Below are 20,065 nucleotides of genomic sequence, written 5' to 3'. Positions count from 1 at the left end.
CTTACATGGAAGCTCAGACAGAGGACTAGCAAAGAACCAAGGAAGAGAGTCTATGTATGCCCAGAAAAGAGCTGTGTTCATCACCATCCTTCACGGGCTCTTGGTGATCTCACTGGTATAAAGAAACACTTCTGTCGAAAACATGGAGAGAAGAAGTCGAAATGCGAAAAGTGCTCCAAACGGTATGCTGTGCAGTCAGATTGGAAAGCTCATTCCAAAACCAGCGGCACTAGAGAGTACAGATGTGATTGCGGCACTTTATTTTCAAGGGATTTGAGGATGGCGAAGCTAAGATGAGTAAATCCCCTGTACCAACAATGAAATTCCCCTCATTAGTGTTTCAGAACGAAAATGTGAGAGAGAGAGAGGGAGAGAGAGAAAAGGAGAAAGAAGAAGAGGAGAGAGTCACATTACCTCGCCGTTCAAAATGGAGCTGAGATCCTAGGGTGAAAATGGAGAAAGGCAGAAAGAAGGAAGATGAAAGAGGTAAACGAGGGTTTTTTTCGTTTGATTTGTCTATTTGAACAAATCGGATCGGGTCGGGTAACGAGGGTTTTAAAGTCCAAATGGGATCAAAATAGTGTTTCTCTCTTAAGGCCGTTGGATTCGTTGCTGGCCAGGTGGAGAAATCTCAGGGGGTGCTGGACGATCCAGCTCCCGCCACGGCAGGACAGGAGCCAAATCCATTGGAGTCTGGATCAACTCCAAGAAACCAATTACCCATTGAACTCTCTCTCTCTCTCTCTCTTTCCTCATGCAACCGTCACCCATTTCGTCTTCCTCCTTGTTCACCACAGAACACCAACGCCCCACCACTTACAAAGGATTTTGGCAGATTCCCATAACAGTGATTTATAGACTCTTTCTAGGGTTCAGGTTGATTCGTTGGCCAAATTATTGCCGAAAAGTTCTACAGGATAGTACCGTTGAGACAATAAAATCTTATGCTTGAAAGACCTTAATCAATTGATAGAGTCGTTGAACTAAGCGAGGGAGAGACATTGACGAAAAAGAGTAAAAGATACCGTCAGAGAGAGAGAGAGAGAGAACGATATCTATAACCTTGGGAGGGAAAGATAAAACATCCAGGGAGCCCAGCATGCCAAGGGGCATCCAGCCATTGGGCTATGCCGGACACATCCTTAGGCATGCATCGAGATGTGTGTGGTACAGCCCATCCCTTGGATGCCCCCTGGGCACTCCCTAACCGTTGAGCTCCTAGAGAGGAGTCGGATCCACAATTGTGGGCCAACAACAATTATGGCTTGAGGATCCGGTGAGTTGCCCGATTAGAATCAGAATCAGTCAAGCATCTCAAGCCTGATCCCGATGCTAGATTATTCTTGTAATCCCCCTTTGAAACATCCACCATTCATGTTTGATCTTCATTTTCAGCCATTGTTTCTTTCTTTTAGTCAACAAAATAGCAGAAAATCAATAGAACTTACTTCTTGTTATAAGATCCTTAGTTTATTGAGTAAATGAACTCTAACAAATCACCACTTACTAGGATTCTGACTGTTCCCATGTCTGAATCCAAATTTTTAAACATTGTCAACGGTAGGCTTGTTATTCTCAACGGTCCATTTATAATGAAGTGCCTTAATTCCGAAGGCGCTCATTAGCCAAAAAGTCCTCTGATGGCTCGTGACATGTTTCCCAAACTTTTGATTTATAAAGTGCATAAACTGCCACCGCTCTAGCCTAGCCATCATGAAACTCACGATACATTCATTGTCTTAATCCTCAATTAGTAACTACCTAAAACAATTTGTCAGGGTAAAATAGGAAATTTAACAGATACCTTCATTCCTTCCCACTACATAAAGGGTTAAAGACACGTACCCCTAAAATGCACCTAATATTCCTCATGTCCCCCTAAATTTCTGATAAATTCACTCACCCCTGAAAATTACACCTACCACTCTACTTTACCTCCTAAAGCCATTTAAGTCCACACCATTAATTTTAGGGTTAAATGCTAAAAACTGACTATACCTTCCTTTCTTTTATTTTTGTTTTAATTTTAAAAGACCTAATTGCTTTGACCTATTTGTTTATGCCTTGGAAAGACATTGTTGCCCTAATCTAATTTGAAAATACCCTTTTACCCCACTATTTGTTCTTAAGACCTAATCCCAACCTACCCATATTACTGTGAGTAATGTACAATTATATTCTTGTTAAGGCATAATTACCAAAATACCCTTATGAGTAGATATATCCATTCTCTTCCATTTTGCGCAAAGGAAGAATGAGGAAAGACCAAAATGCCTTCATCTTCCAGATGACCAATACTACCACCACCGCCACCACCATCCACCATCACCCTCCATCACCGCCCTCTTCCTCTTCCTAATCTTCGTCTATTTTTTTTGCTTCACTTTTCTTTGCATCACAACCAATATCACCTCCCTTTCTCCTTGCATTTCTAAAACCTAATCTAATTAAAACCCTCAACACAAAGAACTCAGCCCAGAGTAATCTTCTTCCCAAATGGCAAATGGACAAACTCCAGCCCCAGCCCCAATCTATAAAAACCCTAACCTTAAGAGAAACCCCCAAATCAGGAATACTAGAAGCCCTATATCCTTCACCTCCTTTGTTTCTCCTTTGGCTTTGCCCATCCCTTCCTTCACTCTGCGGCTCTGACATAGTTGAGAGATCTTCTGATAAATACAAGAATGCAGACATCATCGTCTTCAACATGGGACACTGGTGGACTCATGAGACCTTCAAAAGGGTGTATTCAGATTCCTCTCGTCCTTGGCTTGGTTTGGAAATTATCCATTGAAACCTCTGTTTCTTAAAGAAACTAAAGAAGAAAAATAAAACCCATTACTTGCAGAAAGGTCTATTACCAAGAAGGTAGCCATATCTATGATGAGTTTAATGTTGTTGAGGCGTTTCGAAGAGCTGTTACAACTTGGGCGAGATGGGTTGATGCCATTGTAAATTCTGAGAAGACCCTGGTTTTGTTCAGAGGCTATTCTGCTTCCCATTTCAGGTACTCAACTATTAAACTCTAAACCATGAACAACATCTGTCATCGCCATTAAATCTAGGATGAAGAGAAGTGAATTAAAAAGTTTTTTTTTTTTCTCTTGCTGTAGTGGTGGGCAGTGGAATTCAGGTGGGCAATGCGACCATGAGACTGAACCCATCAGGAACGAGACGTATCTCTAGGCGTATATGGATGGTGGTGGTGGCTGCGGCAATGGGTGGTGGTGGAATTGGGTATCTACATTTGTAAAAGAACAAATAGTGGGGGTAAAATCTTCAAATTAGCTTAGGGCAGGTTGGGGTTAGGTTCTTAAGAAGAAATAGTGGGGGTAAAAGGGTATTTTTAAATTAGGTTACGGCAAAAATATCTTTCCAAGTAATGAATAAATAGGTCAGGGTAATTTGGTCTTTTCAAATTTTAAAAAAGATAGAAGAAATAGTAATTTGGTTAGTTTTTAGCGTTTAACGTCTAAAATTAACGGTGTGGACTTATATGGCATTATGGGGTGAAGTAGGGGTGGTACGTGGAATTTTCAAGGGTGCATGTGGACCGATAGAACCTTAGGGGGCATGAGGAATATTGGGCACATTTTAGGGGTACCTGTATTTAACCCTTAAAAAGTGTAGATTGTCATTCCTTTTTTCCTCTTTAGAATTACAAGTGAGGGATTTTCTTATTGACACCTCACAGTTGTTACCTTTTTTTCTCTTTGGTGTTATAGATGAGGGGTTTTCTTATTTACACCTCTAATGTGTTAAATAATTTTTCATCGAAAAAAAAAGTGTTAAATAATTTATAGTTTTATTATTTTAACCTTTTAGTGTGATATTTTTTTTTTCAAATGAGGGTAATAATGTCATTGCACATGTATACTAAAAAATGTAACGTTCTTTATGGGGGAGCATGATGATGGCGGGATTTCTACCTTTCATAGGGGTGGGGTGGTCATTTTGCCCCCCACTGTGTTTAGGCATGGATAGTACACTCTCCCCCCCCCCCCCAAAAAAAAAAAAAACTTTTCTCTTAAAATGATGTCACTTTCAATTTATTTTTTTGAAAACCTATTATTACTCCTATCTAAAAGAACTTTTGAAAACAAAACAAAAAGCAATTGAAAGGTGTAAAATTTCAAACACACTTAAGGAGATGTCATTTTGACAATCCCTACAAATAATTATAGGGCTTAGGGTTTCTAGTCTAAACACATATATCTGCAATGTGGTAAGTTTGATGGGGCTGAAATTATATATAGAGCAAGAGGTTGTTGCTTGGTTGTGTAGTCTCTGCATCAATGCAATACCAATGAGAGCACGTACAAGGCCATTGTTTAGATGGGATTTTTTTATTTAACTAGGGCTCAATTGTCATTTTGCATGCTTCTGTATCTAGGCATAGAAACCACACGACCAAACAACTTTCTTTTTCCCTTATATATTTATTAAATCCCAATATCCCCTACACACTTCAAGTTTCAATCCAAACTAGTCTTAACAAAACAAAGAATTGTTACCAAAAAAAAAACAAAACAAAACAAAAAATTGAAAAATCAAGAGATCCAACATAAAGATATTAATTAAAGGGCAAAGGTTCTCTAAGCCGCTGGAACGTTGGATAGTATACGCTAACAACTTTCTATCTACCTCTCTCTTCCTCACACGTGACTTTGCTGCCCTTCAATGTACAATACAGTTTAATAGCATCTCATTATTGTGTTCGTGCTCCTCTATGCTGCTTGCTAGAAACCTCTTCCTTAATTTAGGCTTCAAAATTTTATACCTAGCTAATCAAGAACATGTCCTCTTGAGGATGACCACATCGTCTTTCCATGTGATTCAGTAAGTGCACATGACCAGGTGCTCTTCCTATACCTACTAAACTAGTGGTTTTTGACTAAAGAGAGAGGCATTGAGACGACCCACTAAGTACACTACTACCTATGGAGATAGCCTGAACTGGGCTTGTGACTCTTATTACTAAAGGAGATACGTTAGGCGGGCACAGGTGGACTATACACTTCAAACCATTATAAGCACTTGAGCTCAGGACGAAGAGAGAGCATTTGCGGCAGCAGAACACTAAATTTATTAGCATAGTACTAGTGCCACACGAATGTGACCTCTTAGCCGAAATAATGTTCGGAAATAAAAGGTTGGCTCCTCACCCAATCGGCAGATGAGCAGCCTCCTCACCAACCTTTCCTCATTGGCTTCATTGGGCCGCAGAATGAAAGATCTCTCCCAATTAGCAACAGGTAATCATTTTCAAGCCACGACTCCATTGTTTATTAGTTTATCTAAGTTTTAAAATAAAGAATCGATTACAAAATCGGCTCCTGCAGATTCCAATTCCGATCAGATCCGAAGTGGTCCGGTTAACCCTATAATCGACCTGGAACGGCAATAATCGGGAGGAATGTCCAGGTGAATATTTTGATTAGAAACAGCAAAAATTCAGAATTGGTCTACTTTAATTCATTCCATTTTTTACAATTGAATCATACCAAAATTTAAACCAGTTTTAAGTGCTAAAAATTAGCTGGCTGATAGATGATGTGGACAACTAGTCAAATTTCAAGCACCAATAGAGCGGGCACATCATAAATTTGAGCTGTCATCAGAAGCTTCTCATGCCAAGTCATCCAGAAGAAATTGACCCTAATTTTTCAGAAACTGTCTTCCAAATAATACATGGGGAAAGGTTTCTCTCCACAAAATGACTCTACTACCCTCATATGTATGAATCCATTCTACCACACCTCATTAGTGTGCTCCTCTATGCCGCTTGTGTCTTAGAAAGCCCTTTCCCATAAAACATTGATACAAACAAGACAATAATTACAAAGCAAGAAAATTTTGGGGGTAGTTTCATTCAAGACATGTAATCCGTAAAGGATTCTATTGCATTAAAAGTGGGGGAAAGCGTCTTGGTAGCATAGAAGTGGCAATACAAGGAGTTTTTTTTTTTGGCTGTGTTTTGGGGGGGTTTCCCAGATAGGGATGGATAGTTGGGTACACCACACCTTTGATTGATGGAGCCAAACAGAGCTATGGATCTGGTCTATGTTACAGGAAGACATATATATACAGAAGGGGAAAAGGATCACCATGACGCAAGAGTACTATTTCCCTCTCACAAGGGATTATTATTTTCTTCCTCCGGCTTTGACCATGTGGATGATACCATCTTTCGCACCGCTATTGGAGTGGCATGCAGATTCCTCCCCACACTGACATCATGAGGAACCCTTTCCCTATACATAATTACATACACAGAAATCTATACTAAAACAGTATAAACCAAAAAAAATAGACATATATACTAGAACAGCATTGGATGAAGGCTGGTAAGAGGACCAACACTATTGACCCTTTCTATACATAAAACTAGAGATTACAAGACATCCTGTCTGCAAACTGGGCACGAACCATGTCCAAGAAGCCACTTGTCTACACATGTCAAGTGAAATGTGTGGTGGCACTGTGGCAAGCTCCTAACAGATTCCCCCACTTCAACATCCTGCCATTAAGCCAATAATTACCAAAAAATAACAACACAGGTAGAAGGTTAAAGAATTCCTTAATATGTAATACAATTGTCTCATCTTTATTGAAATATATGTACCTGCAAACAAATTGTGCAGCAGATGGTATCACCATATTTTGCCTTCTCTTCATCTGTGATCACATGCCATGGCAGTTTTTCCAATGACTCCCCTGACAACCCTATGGAGGGCAATTCGCCATATATATCATAAATCTCATCATAACTGGTGTTAGCAATTCTCACCTGCTCACATTAAACAATCCATTCAAATGTCACACCAAACTATCAAGTTGCTAACACACAAGCATAGAGCATAACAACCTCCCCCCCCCCCCCCCCGGGGGGTTCAAAAATCTAAGTCAAGTACACAAACAAAGAAAATCACAGAAGTGTACAGCGAAACAAAACAGACCCAGACAAGAAGGATGCCTTTAATGCATAGACTAAGGAAGATATTTCGTAACAAACGCAGCAATTTGCACACAGATGCTTCACATTAGGATGTTCCTGTTTCTACATTTATCAAATAGGTTAAATATAAAATAGACTGATATTTGACAATGCCACAATTGACACCAATTGTAACCTGCCATCTGCCCATCTCATAGTTCATTTCACACATATCTAAGTGGAAATATAGTCCACATTATCATCATCATCATCATCATCTAATAGAGTTCTAATTTTCAGTCTAACCTGGCTTCATCACATGTCAATACAATATTTTGAAAGTCACTAGAAGTCCATTTGGTTTGAAGAACAGAGACCAATGGACGAAGAAAGGGAAGACCCAATACGTGTTGAGCCATTTGGTTTAAGTCATGATAGGCCAGTAAATTTGACAATACACGATGGAATATTCAGTTCAAGTCATTGAGATAGACCACTAAATTTGATTAGAGACCTATCCAGGGAACTATCCATATATCCAATGGTAAGAGTGACCCAAATCATCAGTCAATGTACCAAAAGCAGGAGACAGTACTGGAAACCTTTAAACTGTCATTTTTATTTTTCCAAACCTTTTACCCAAACGCCATATGCATTACCTAATGTGGCTTCTTCGCATAGATAAAATACAGAGGTGGTATCATTTTAGAAGAAATAAGCCTTGGGATTGGTTACATTTGAGTTGGGCCTTTGATCCAATGGGGTTTCTCTGTAATAGGCCACTTTAGTGGGCCTAAAATATCGATAGGAAGTAGGAATACGAGAATTTGTTTAATAGTTAGTACACTTAAGTGTATATTTCTTTATTTTAAATGTTATAATAACATTTAGGCTGAAATAGGTCTCTACGAGTCCAGCCTTGTTTTAAGCTGCTTTCCTTCATTGCATGCATAGCTTTAGTCAGTTAAGACTTAAGACTACCTCCATAGCAAGTTATTGGCCAGAGGAGTTCTAGGCTTAGTTTGAATATGTTTTTGTGTCTCTTATATAAGGTTGTAAGGGGCTTCAACCCTGCAGATGAATTTGATTAATGAAAATTGGCTTTCCTTTTGATTATGTGATATTCAAAGCTCTCTCTGCTGTGGTGATTCCAAGCTGGGGTTTGGTGAGAGACCAACCCTAAAGATTAGGTGGGTAATGAAGACCAGTAATGTAGCTCTAGATAGGCAAAGGACCTACTAGAGGCCAAATATCCGGGATCTAATGATAAAGGAACCAAGGGGCTGCTGGTTCTGCAGTTGCAATAGGGCAGAATTGAAGTTTAGGTCAATTTCTAGGGTTTAGGTTAGAATCATAAGTCAGTGTGATAGATGATAAAGCTAGGCAGGTCTAGGGGAAGCTAATGGTATATGTTTGATGTTGTTTGAGTGAGAAAACAAAAAATCAGAAAATTAGGGGTAGGGTTTCGGGTTTTGGGAATTAGGAAAAGAGTTGAATTTAGGGTTTGGAGTGGGGGTTTGGGCTAGGGCTTCTAGCCGAATGTTAGGCAGTGGGATGAAAGTTCAGCTGTAGTAGGAAGGGGTTCTGATGGTTAGATTGGTCTAGACAGAAATTTAGGGCTTTCGGGGTTTTACAGAGATAATGTGGATTAGGGTTTGAGTGGTAGAATGGGAGCAGAGCTTAAAGTCGAGTGGAGGGGATGCTAAGGGGGAACTGTGGTCCAAATATGGGGGAATTCTGATGAAGGATTGATGCTTAACAGAGTTAAGACTGTTTAGGGTTTATGGAACTCAAATAAAAATAAAGGGGAATCGATTAGGGAAGGGATTAGAGGATTAGAAACAGAAGTTGGATGTAGGGGTGTCAATGGGTCGGGTTGGGCCGGGCCTGCCTAAACCCTGACCCGACCCTAGAGGCCTTAACCCTGACCCTGACCCTGACCCGACCCTGTCAGGGTCAAAAAACTCTCAACCCTGACCCGACCCTGCCAGGGTCGGGTCGGGTCGGGCCGGGTCGGGTTGGTCCTGATTTATGGCACCGTCCACGTGTCTCATTAGAACATGTTTTTGTAACATAGGATCTCAACCTATGGGACAGCTAATAAATATGTTGAAAAAAATGGCGTGTGTATAAACTCTCTCTCTACAATTGTAACGATGTCCCCTTAATAGGCCTGGAAGCTTATAGGGGCTACAACTAAATAACAATCATGTCAGTGACTCTTTTTATGGTCCTGATCAAAATAGTAGATGATCTACTCTTTTTATGGGTTCCCACTTCATGATGATGACAAAGCTAGTAGTTATCTATGTACAATTCTCTTCTGTTTTTTTTTTTTGTCAAGAAAATACTTATATTAAGTATATAATATATATATATATATATATATATATATATATATATATATATATATATATGTAATATTATATACCTATAATTAATACAGGGTCGGGTCGGGCCGGGCCGGGCTAGGCCCAGGATCTAAACCCTGACCCGACCCGACCCTGCCAGGGTCAGACTATAACTAAACCCAAACCCGCCCTCAGGGTCAAAAAATCAGGGTCGGGCCCGGGCCGGGCTCAGGGCGGGTTCGGGCGGGTTCGGGCCAGCCGGGCTTTATTGACACCCCTAGTTGGATGTCAATCTGCAGCAGACTCCTCTGGCAGCAAGCTTGAGCAATGGAGAAGGATAGAACCACCTTTAATGGAGATCCTCCTGGCCGTCTCGGCACAAGGAGTCGTAGGAGATCCACCTACCCTTTCCACCTTGATCGAACCACAAGGATGCAACACTCTCTAAGGAGCAAACAACAGCAACAATGGCAATAATATTCAATCACGATTTTGGGAGGCTAATCCTTTTCTGAGTTTTTTTATTAATATATATTATAGGGCCAAAAGGCCTAGTACGATTCAGCCTTGGAATAGAATTCCTTGGCTGAATAAAATTACAACTTAATTCCCTCCTAAAATCGTGGAAGCGGAGAATTCTAACTTACAACATTAACTTAAGAAAGATTCCTAAGTAGCCAATAGGATTTAAGACCCTATCAGCCAATAGGATCATTTCACTTAAATTGAACCAATTGGATACAGCCAATTTGAACTGGTTCAATTAAAAACATAAAAATAAAACTAAATATAGAAAATTTAAACAAACTACTAAGTAAACTAAGGATGGGGCCAAGGGCCAACCCTAATTAACTACTCAATGGGCCCCACGTGGGACTGGGGCTGGTTCTTCTTCTTCCTACGGATGTGGCTTTTTGATGCTGCATCAACCAGTCACAAGTAATAACCAGTCCACAAGAGGATCGCAAACTTCAGGTCCAGAAATAGTAAATACTTCGATCGGGTCTCAGATTTGCAGGAATTTTCAGAACATTTAAATAAAAAAACAAGAAATCGAAGAAGGGAAGAGGAAGATAGGGTAGTCTCTCTCAGACTCGGGTCTCTCACCCACGGCCTCTCACCGTATTTTGGTCTCTCACCAATGGCATCTCATCATACTCTCTCATAGAACAAAGCACAAAGCTATGTTTTTTTTCTCAATCGTATTATTCAAATTCATGTACAGTAGTACCTTACAAACTTATATAGAAGACTCAAAAACAGACTCAAACACTAAAAAGGAAAGTCTAACTCAATCTTTAACTAATAAAGTAATATAAACTGACTAGGAATCTAAAATAATGAAAGAAACTGATTCAAAACAGGATTCTAACTAAACTAATGAAGTAAATCCCGTTTTCTTACCTTCTACCCATATTTTAAGCCCATTAAAGTGGTCCATTACAAAGAAAACCCATGGGATCAAAGACCTAACACCTAAATAGCCCAACCCAAGGCTTATTTCCAACATAAGCCCTTTAGGTGACTTATCTGCATCAGTGGGATTCCTGATTCATATCCTTTTTTTACTTCTCTTCTTCTTCCTTTATTAAATCAGGTCAGTGACAGATCTTATTTTTTCTGGCTGATTTCTAGCTTTACTAGTCTAAGTCAAACTCTTCCAAAAACTGCCTTTTTGTTCTGATTTCTTAAATCTGAGTTTAGAACACTATTCTGATTCTGTTAATGAATAGATCTCATTATTACTGTTCTAATCCATTAAGTTTCTGCCATTGATTTCCAAGATCCTTAATTCCAATCCACTTTTCACATTAGTTATTTGATTATTCCTGATAAAATATCATTCTCTGATTTCCAATTAAAGGTCATTAATTTTCTGATATCAAGATCTGTTCTTACCTGGTTTTCAGTTCCCTCATTCAAGTAGGATTTTTACATAGTTCAGAATCTGACCGTCAGAATAAGATCCAACTTTGCAGAGTTGTTCTCCAGCCCATAACTAACCTTCAACCAGATTTAGAGTTTGATCTCATCTGTTTTATTTTTTTGTTTGTTTAATGATTTTCTCCTGATTGCTGGTTGGGTTCTTTTCTTGCGATCTTGTCACAAACTAATCTCCCTCTGGGTTTACCCTGGTTCGAGTTTAGTTCTGCATTACTTATGGAGAATGTATAATGTAGTCCTAGGTAGAAGTAATCCCACTAGGAGCCAGGGTAATGGATTCACCTAACAAGGCTAGTCGATTGGGACAGCTTAGGCTAATTAGGGCAGAATGAGGGTTAGGGTTAGGGTTTCGAGCTAGGGTTTTATTTGGTAATGATGTGCAGGTTTTTATGAGTCTATTGGTGTAGGTTTGGATCAATTTGGATGAAGTTGGAAATCTAGGGTTTCGGGTTAGAGGCCTTATGAAAATGGACTGTTTGTGAGATCTAGGGTTTAGGGGTGGATTTTGAGAAAAGGGTTTATAGGGTATTAATGGGCAGGTCTAAGGGGGTTATTTTGGTATAAAGAAGTTAGGGTTTGGGAAGGTTTTAAAATTCTGCAATTTAGGGCAGAATTTGATTTAGGGTTTTAATGGAGGTAAGGGTTTGATGGATGGAGGGGAGTTTGGACTAGGTCTAATGAAGGGGAATGGCTGGACAGATTAGAAGAAGAAGGTTTGAAATCAAATCTCATATTCAAACTTACTGGATTTGAAGAGACCTTCAATGGTAGCAACTTTGAAGATGAACAATGGGGTCTCCCAATCTACAAGATGCAAGGAGATAAGTAGCAGCCCTCCCGATCTTCACGATGCAAGGAGTCGATTGAAGATCCACCAATCCCTTCACCTTGATATTACTCACAAGGCAACCTTGATATTACTCACAAGGCACACTCACGATGGAGCAAAGGCAGCAACAAAGGCAGCAAGCATAAAGCTGAGTTTTTATTAATCAAAATTCGTATTCAATATTTGGCCCCCTTAGACCCTTATATAAAAGACTCAAAATTAGACTTAGACACTAAAAAATAATGGCCTAACCCAATCCTTAACCTATTAGCTAACTTAAACTGACTAGGAAACTGAAATAGACTCAAAAAAGAGTCCTAATGACTTAAAAACAACTTAAACTACTTAAAATAAAGAAGATTCCCTAGTAGCCAATAGGATATAAGAACCTCTTAGCCAATAGGATCATTTCACTTAAATTAGACCAATTGAACCAATTGTATGCAACCAATTTAAACCGGTTCAATTAAAACACACAATAAAGTTCAATTAAAACACACAATAAAAACTAAGTATTGGGCTAATCCCGTATACAACCTATGTACCCCTATTTTAGGCCCAAAAAAGTGGCCTATTACATTAGAAACCCATGGGATCAAAGGCCCAACATGTATGTAACCCAACCCTAGACTTATTTCTAATGAAACAAGCCCTATTTGGTGATGAATCTGCATTAATGTATTAATGTAAACAGGCATGGATAGTTTCTTCATGAAAAAGTAGGTCAAGCCATCCAAAAAAGGGTGAAAGTAGCAAATTCTAGTTTTACTTCTGCCATATTTAAACCCTATATGTGAAAAAATTGAACAAAGAGAGTGAATTTAACCTTTACAATGGATAGGAGAAGGGTAAATAACATTTTTCAAATTGTCTATGCCTTTGAAGATCAACTATATGAATAGTTCAGACATATGTGAAAATAGCACATCTCAGCACAGCAAAATAAATTTTTCTATGAAAAAAAAAACTCAAAAGCAATCATACAAATCAACTAGGTCGTTCATGCATACATATATTCTTCTAATTTGACCTGTTAAGCAGGAATATAAGCATAACCACAACTGAGGAGAGTAACACCACCTGCCAACGGTAGGCTGTGAACATTGTGGGAGCAAATTGTTCCTGTACAAATCTCCCGTGGAGAAGTTCCTCAACAAAATCTGCCTGTAAGGCAACAGAATGAAAAGTCAGAATTAGGCCAAAGATCCCAAAACCACCTTTCCAGAACATTTACAAAAACATGAAGCACATGTATATAATGGCTGAAAAATTGCAGTTACTCATACACAGTCATGAAAGTAGAGGAAGAACCAGAAAAAAGACACATATTTACCGACCATAGATGATGAGCTCCGAGAGACAGAAGGCTCCGAACACCAGTAAGCACGAGAAGCTTCCAAAACCTCCACAGAGAGGATAGCCCCAGCAACAGCTCCCAATCCAGCTCCGCGAAGGACACCGCCGTCTGAAGCTCGACCTGCTAATGCACCAGTGACAGCTCCTGTGAAAGCCCCAGCTGTATGAAAAGTTGAGTAAGACCAGGATAACAATATCGTCATAATACAAATAAGGTGAATTATTATTATAACAAAGGTTTATTATTTTTCCAAATGTAACAAGACATCTATTGTCACCTAGACAGATGATATGACCATTCAGACAATTGGATAGAGAGGACATGGTCTAGATTAGCCACATGTCAAATTTCAGAGTCGAATTCAATCAAATACCCCATTTAGAATTGGCACATATCCCATGTATGTCCATGCATGTGTACTGCTACTCTTGACATTACTGTATACTCTCCCAACTTAGAGTGGGAATAGAAGGTTTAGATTTTAAAAAACCATAAAAATGGATGGTTATATTTATCTTGTGCTTTTTGGAAACATCACCCTCCATTGCTACATGGATAACTACCCTACAAATAATCATATTAATGCCATAGCAACTTAATGGGGAAAAAAATATTTTTCATACCTATGTAACTTACAGGCAACTCCATTGGCATTTTTTGAAAATATGTTGTCCACATCATCATCTATCAGTACAGAGCGTTTCAGTTCAAGCCAATTTTCCCACATGGAGACTTGAAGGTTTGAAAATCAGTTGATGATACAACTTTGTAATACAAGGTTGAAAGTCCTAGCTGGTGGGCCACACAATAGAAATGGGAAATGAAACTTGACACGTGGTTAATTCAATCCAACAGTTGGTTTGACCAAAAGATTCCTTCACGTGGCTCGAAAAAGCTGGACCTGCAGAGAGGTCTCTCCTTACACAGGCTATGTAGGAAACATTCGCCCTAACATATTACACTTACCCTATATTTGATTATACTTAAAAAAAAGAATAAAATATAACATCAAAGCTTATGTGCTTAAGAATTGAGTCACTGATCACCCTGATATTAGAGGGTATTTCAGTCAAGTAACAACCACCAGAAGACTTTTAGGCAAACAAGAACTGAAGATGATAATTGAGAAATTTTAAAAAATAGAATCACATTTTCACAAGGAAACTTGTTACAAACTGTCAGGAAGAAAAATAAAGTAGTGGAACGATTTAGACTGTGTTTGGGTACCCTTTTGAGACCCCCCCCCCCTTTTACATTTAGAAAACAAAAAACAGAATCCAAGCAAAAAATACCATTTGGTTAAGTGTTTGTTTTTAAAGCATGGACAACAGGGGGAAAAAGAGAGAGGAAACAAGAAACTTTAAAAACAAAAGGTGCTTCTGAGAACATTTTTTTGTGTGTGAATGCGCTTCAGAAATTTTGTGCAACATTTAAAAATACCCATGCAAATAACGAGGCTATTACTGTAATTTTTCTTTAAACATAAATTGGGTTTGGAGCAAATACCAAGACAATGGCCTTGCCATCTCCTACTCTCCTCCCATCTCAGCTAAAGGCCTGATTTGGTATGATTTCTATTTCAATTTTGAATTGATTTCATGAAATAGGCAATAAATAAATTTTTGGTCCAAAAATTGAAATTGTTTTGGTTGTATCAATATGAAATATTTTAAGAATAAAAAAAATCCATTTGGTAGTTCAATTTTTGAGAATAGATTCTCTATATTTCTTAGGGCAGGGTGGTGGTGGTGGCGGTGGCAGGAGGTGGTGGCGTGAGAGTCGTGGTGGTGGTGGTGGTGAGGTGGCAGTGGCGGGATAGTGGTGGCATTGGTGGTGGTGAGACCATTAGGAGAAGAAGAAGGGTGGTGTTTCACTTTTAACATGAAATTACTATTTTCCCATCAAATTAACCATATGCTCATTAAAGAGCAAGAGTGAAGTCAAAATATCAAATGAAATAAAAATTCTGAAACAGCTCCTCAGTTATTTCAGAATCTCTATTCCACTTGATTTCTATTTCACTGAAATAAGGTGCAAAAATCAAACCAAATAAATTCCGAAATAGAAATCACCCCCTAAAATTGAAATAGAAATCATACCAAATTAGGCCTTAATTAGGCCTTTCGGAGAACAGAAAAATAGATAGAAGGAACCTTAATCATCTTCAGAAGAAAAAGGGCATGCCCAGGTCTGGGTAGGATCATAATGTACGCAGCCTTACCCCTGCTTTCACAGCGAGGCTGTTTCCAGACTCGAATTCGTGACCACTTGGTCACAATGGAGCAACCTTTACCATTGCACCAAGGCCCATAGAAATCAACTCCTATAAGACAAATGGAATTCCAGTCATTGCATGCACTTGTCTACATGGACCTCCAATTTACAGAAAACAACTCCCATAAGAGTTTCAGAAGCACCACTTTGGATTCTCTAAATGGATCCTGTTACTAGAAACCATTAGAATCTTAGAACCCCGTTTCTGTTAAAGCTCAGAGGAAGAAGCGTTTTGACACGCCGACTATCGTTTGAGGTCATTCTAACTGTCCGATGGGAACTTCAAGGATAGGCCACATTGTTAACTATGTAAGCCATCCCAACCATATAGCCCAGCATGCATAAGGATTTTCCCTGGTTTTTCCAATAGTCCTTTTCTTCTTCACAGTTAAAAAAAAAAGATTTTGTTAAACAATTTTAAAGCATTATAACACATGGATAAGTTAGACTGGCATGGAATTTAATCAAAATATTGCTGATGTAGAGATATGGTCATTCGATTGGGCTCTAAGGCGGGCATGTACCTGGCCCATATCCAGGGTTTATTCAAACCCACATTGAGCCAACATAATATGAAGAGATCGACTTGCATATCTTATGGGCCCAACGGCCAGCTAGCTTGGAGATCAAGTTGGAAGTTTAATTACCAACTGCGTGGAGACTCGTTAGGTATATTTTTAATTATTTTTATTTCCTATTTCAGTTATGATTTGTAATAGCCAATAGGATTTACTTTTCCTAGTTAGATTAGGATTTTAATTTAGTTTCTATGAATCACTTGTTAGGGTCATTGACCATAGAGAACGATTGATTGAGATTAATGAGATTTGAAGAGTATCACCCCTACTGGAGAACAACTGTCACTGCATCAATTGTTTGATCTAATCACAAATTTGTCGTACAGGGTGAACTCTATGGAGAAACAGTTGAATGCACAGCTGGCTGTATCATTGTCTGTCAATGTAGTAACACATTGTGGTAACAACTACTCACAACCACAACCCACCCCAGAGGATCACATGGGTGAACATCAACCTCCACCAGCTACATCCCAGACTACCAATCAGTACCAAAGAAGGCTGGCACAGGAATCCTTACACCACAGGACCATCAATAATCCAACCTACCAAGAAGACTATACCACAGCACACTTTGATCATGATTTGAACTAACGGCGAGGTGATGAAAGCACAAGGTTAGGCTGGAGTTAAAGGAGTACAATGGGAGACACGACCCACAGCTATTATATGATTGGTTGTGCGCCCTCGACGATTACTTTGACAGGTTCAACCTACTAGAGGAGTGAAAGATGAAGCTGACCCGTACAAAGTTAACAAGGACAGCAAGGGAGTGATGGCGCACTCATGAAGATAAGTTGTATCATCATCAACAAGAGCCTACAACTTGGGAAGAGATGAAAGAGATGCTGAAAGAGAAGTATCTACCATCAACTTTTTGACAACGACTACATAAACAGCATAACACTCTTCGTCAAGATTCTATGACAGTTGAAGAGTATACATGGAAAAATTGGATGATCTTCTCTCACGTATGGGTGCTGATGAAGAAGACGACCAGTTGTTTTCGTGACAAACATTCTCAGTTTGAAAAACTGTTTTGAGAAGGACCCTTGAAACTGAAGATCTACTTAACTCCACTCAGAGTCCTAACTCACAGTCCGGAGAGGCTAAACAGAATTTTTCAGCAGGCAAGCTGATGCAGATTCATCACCCAAATGGGATTATCTTATTAGGAATAAGTCTAGGGTTGGGATATATATATGGTGGGCCTTTGATCCCAAGGGTTTTCTATGTAATAGGCCACTTTAATGAGCCTAAACTAAGGGTATAGAGGTTGCATACGGGATTAACCCAATACTTAGTTTATTTTTATGTTTTTTAATTGAACCGGTTCAAATTGGCTGCATCCAATTGGTTCAATTTAAGTGATCATGTGACTTGGTTAAGTGGTCATGTGATGTAAGTTGGGTTGGACTAGGACTCTATAAGTCCAGCCATGTTTTGAGTCTATTTCTTTTAGTATTTTAGTTTCCTAGTCAGTTTAAGTTACCTAATAGGTTAGGGATAGGGTTAGGCCATTCCTTTTTAGTGTCTAAGTCTCTTTTTGAGTCTTCTATATAAGTTTGTAAGGGAGGTCAGCATTACATACGAATTTGATAAATAAAAATTAGCTTTATGCTTGTTGCCATTGCTGCTGCTCTTTGTGAGTCTATATCCTTGTGGATCTCAAGGTGGAAGGGATTGGTGGATCTCCAATCGACTCCTTGCATCGTGAAGATCGGGAGACCCCATTGTTCATCTTCAAAGCTGCTGCCATTGAAGACCTGCAACAAGTAAGAAATTCTGCAACTATTCTTCTTCCTTCTAGAAGGTCACATACAAGGTGATTTTTTAGATCTACCAAACCAGCCATCTGATTGAACTCAGATTTTCACCATACCTTTATTAACCCTAATTTGGGAAGTGATTCAAATTTGACCTAATTCCTGTGACCTGATTTGAATATATTCTCATATTTCCCATTCTACCCTTAAGCCCCCCTTCCATTATCCTAACCTAAAACCTAGATTTGACCTAAAACTGCAATTCTGTCCTAGTGAAACTGCAGAACCAACAGCCCCTTAGTTCCTTGTTATTGGTCCTGGTTTAATTGGCTTCTAGTAGGGCTTTACCCTATCTAGAACTACATTACAAGCCAAGTGTTCCTACCCAAGTTCCACCAGCAACAGCAGACAAAGGTAAGGCACCAATGTCTACTGATGAAGAAATCAAGACATTCACATCACCTAATGGCCTAGGAACCTATAACTTGATTCTTGGAAGTAGCATAAGCAACCGAGCAGGAGACATTCAACTATAAATTGTCCTTCTATGCTCCAAATCCAAACCCATATCCAGACATTGAAATATCTTCCTTGATCAAATGAGTCATGAAGTTTATTTTGATTTGGCATTTAAAGTCAACCTTTTCATTAAAAGTAATTTGATACTCAGGTTAATGCTAGACATTCACAAACACTCAAACAAGCCCTAGAATCAACCTGTTATAACAATAATTAAACCCCAATCATGCTCCAAAGACTATAACACTCTCATGTGCAACAAGCATCACTCAAGACACTTCTCCAACTCCCTAGACTTTTCCCTAATGTAAAATGTACACACAAGTGCCTTCCAACCAATTGTACTCAAAAGATTCATCACACCAATAACTCCCTACCCCTTCAGCAATTGGCGAAGGTTAGTGAGAAAGGATCAAACACAAACACTCCAAATAACATGATGTGTACGCAAACCACCAGAGATGCATCTAAAATTGCTCTCTCACACGTCTTCCAACATACATACCCTCTTCTAATATACCCCCTTTGATAACATTACCTATCTTCTTATTCACAACAAACAATAATCTCACACATAAATCCCCAGGACCACAAGCAATTACCATTTCATGACTACAGTAAATTAATTCAAAATGGGGACAAGATGAAAACATCAGCAAAATCACCAGCTAGAAATTTGACAAGCTTTAGGTTTCATTGCTCTTAGACAATGAAACAATAGGTATACACAGGAGAGAAGACAGTTATCTCAAATTAGAAAATAATAAAAGCGAAAATTTTCGCTTTCATTGCAAAAAAATTCTCTAAGCAGACAATGGAATCGATGTTTGCAGATTAACAAGATCACTGGCATTTAATGTGAATATGAGCGGGTGGAACAGTAATCCCAAAACATAGAACAAATTCAAAATCTTGGAGTACTAGAAACAACATAGAATCCAATAACTAATAATAGCAATACCAGGTTGAATGCATAGCTTAATTCATGTATAATTCAACCCATATATTGGCACTCAATTTAAGACTATAAGAAAATGAAGCAGACATCGAGTTACCTAGGGCAAAAAGTCCTGTAAGAGCTCCAGACAGAGCCGCAACGAAAAATTTGGGAATATAGTAAGACATCCCATTCTCCCTGTCTTCGATTCCCCCGTCATCACCACTTGACATTGCTGGAACATTAGAATGAGGGGGTGACACTCCGCTTGAAGCCGGGACAGAGCTGCGGCACAATCTACAAACACCGGAGCCGTTACGGAATCCGTCACAGTTGCAGTAACGGACCACCTCCATCGAGGTTGAAATGAATAAACCTAATTTCTCCGATACGAACCCTAATTCCTTCACGTCAACCGCGAAGGTCCTTCAAGCAAGGACACGTTTGACCTACACTTTTGTGCCAGTGTTCAGCAAACCATTACAATTGACAACCCAACCATGCAGCTAAAAAGTTGGGGTTTTCATGAGGGAAGGTACGAGGAAATGACAGAAGGAAGAAGAGAAAAAGGTG

General features: G+C 39.1%; 2 protein-coding genes across 2 annotated transcripts; one reads left to right on the top strand and one right to left on the bottom strand.

The window, feature by feature from the left end:
* Positions 1–2,649: 2,649 nt before the first annotated feature.
* LOC122638237 (protein trichome birefringence-like) lies at positions 2,650–3,196 on the top strand. Its single transcript, XM_043831104.1, has 3 exons — positions 2,650–2,743; positions 2,849–3,007; positions 3,114–3,196. Exons 1-3 carry the CDS (start codon positions 2,685–2,687, stop codon positions 3,184–3,186), a joined length of 291 nt encoding a protein of 96 aa, XP_043687039.1. The 5' UTR covers positions 2,650–2,684; the 3' UTR covers positions 3,187–3,196.
* A 3,027-nt stretch (positions 3,197–6,223) lies between these two features.
* LOC122672930 (NEP1-interacting protein-like 2) lies at positions 6,224–20,065 on the bottom strand. Its single transcript, XM_043870442.1, has 5 exons — positions 19,611–20,065; positions 13,399–13,577; positions 13,142–13,225; positions 6,626–6,790; positions 6,224–6,520 (listed from the first exon to the last, which is right to left on the bottom strand). Exons 1-5 carry the CDS (start codon positions 19,846–19,848, stop codon positions 6,395–6,397), a joined length of 792 nt encoding a protein of 263 aa, XP_043726377.1. The 5' UTR covers positions 19,849–20,065; the 3' UTR covers positions 6,224–6,394.

This window comes from Telopea speciosissima, chromosome 8 (assembly GCF_018873765.1).
Source record: "Telopea speciosissima isolate NSW1024214 ecotype Mountain lineage chromosome 8, Tspe_v1, whole genome shotgun sequence".
NCBI lineage: Eukaryota > Viridiplantae > Streptophyta > Magnoliopsida > Proteales > Proteaceae > Telopea > Telopea speciosissima.
Note: the sequence above shows the minus strand (reverse complement) of the source record. Positions and strands in the feature narration are given on the sequence as shown.

Bases quoted from the DNA above. Each gene is read 5' to 3' on its own strand.
- LOC122638237 (XM_043831104.1), top strand. From the start codon at position 2,685: ATGCAGACATCATCGTCTTCAACATGGGACACTGGTGGACTCATGAGA. The intron at 2,744-2,848 runs GTGTATTCAGAT...CATTACTTGCAG, and splicing joins CTCATGAGACCTTCAAAAGG to AAAGGTCTATTACCAAGAAG. The intron at 3,008-3,113 runs GTACTCAACTAT...CTCTTGCTGTAG, and splicing joins TATTCTGCTTCCCATTTCAG to TGGTGGGCAGTGGAATTCAG.
- LOC122672930 (XM_043870442.1), bottom strand. From the start codon at position 19,848: ATGGAGGTGGTCCGTTACTGCAACTGTGACGGATTCCGTAACGGCTCC. The intron at 13,578-19,610 runs GTAACTCGATGT...CTTTTCATACAG, and splicing joins TACAGGACTTTTTGCCCTAG to CTGGGGCTTTCACAGGAGCT. The intron at 6,791-13,141 runs GTGGTGTTACTC...TAATGTGAGCAG, and splicing joins TCACAGCCTACCGTTGGCAG to GTGAGAATTGCTAACACCAG.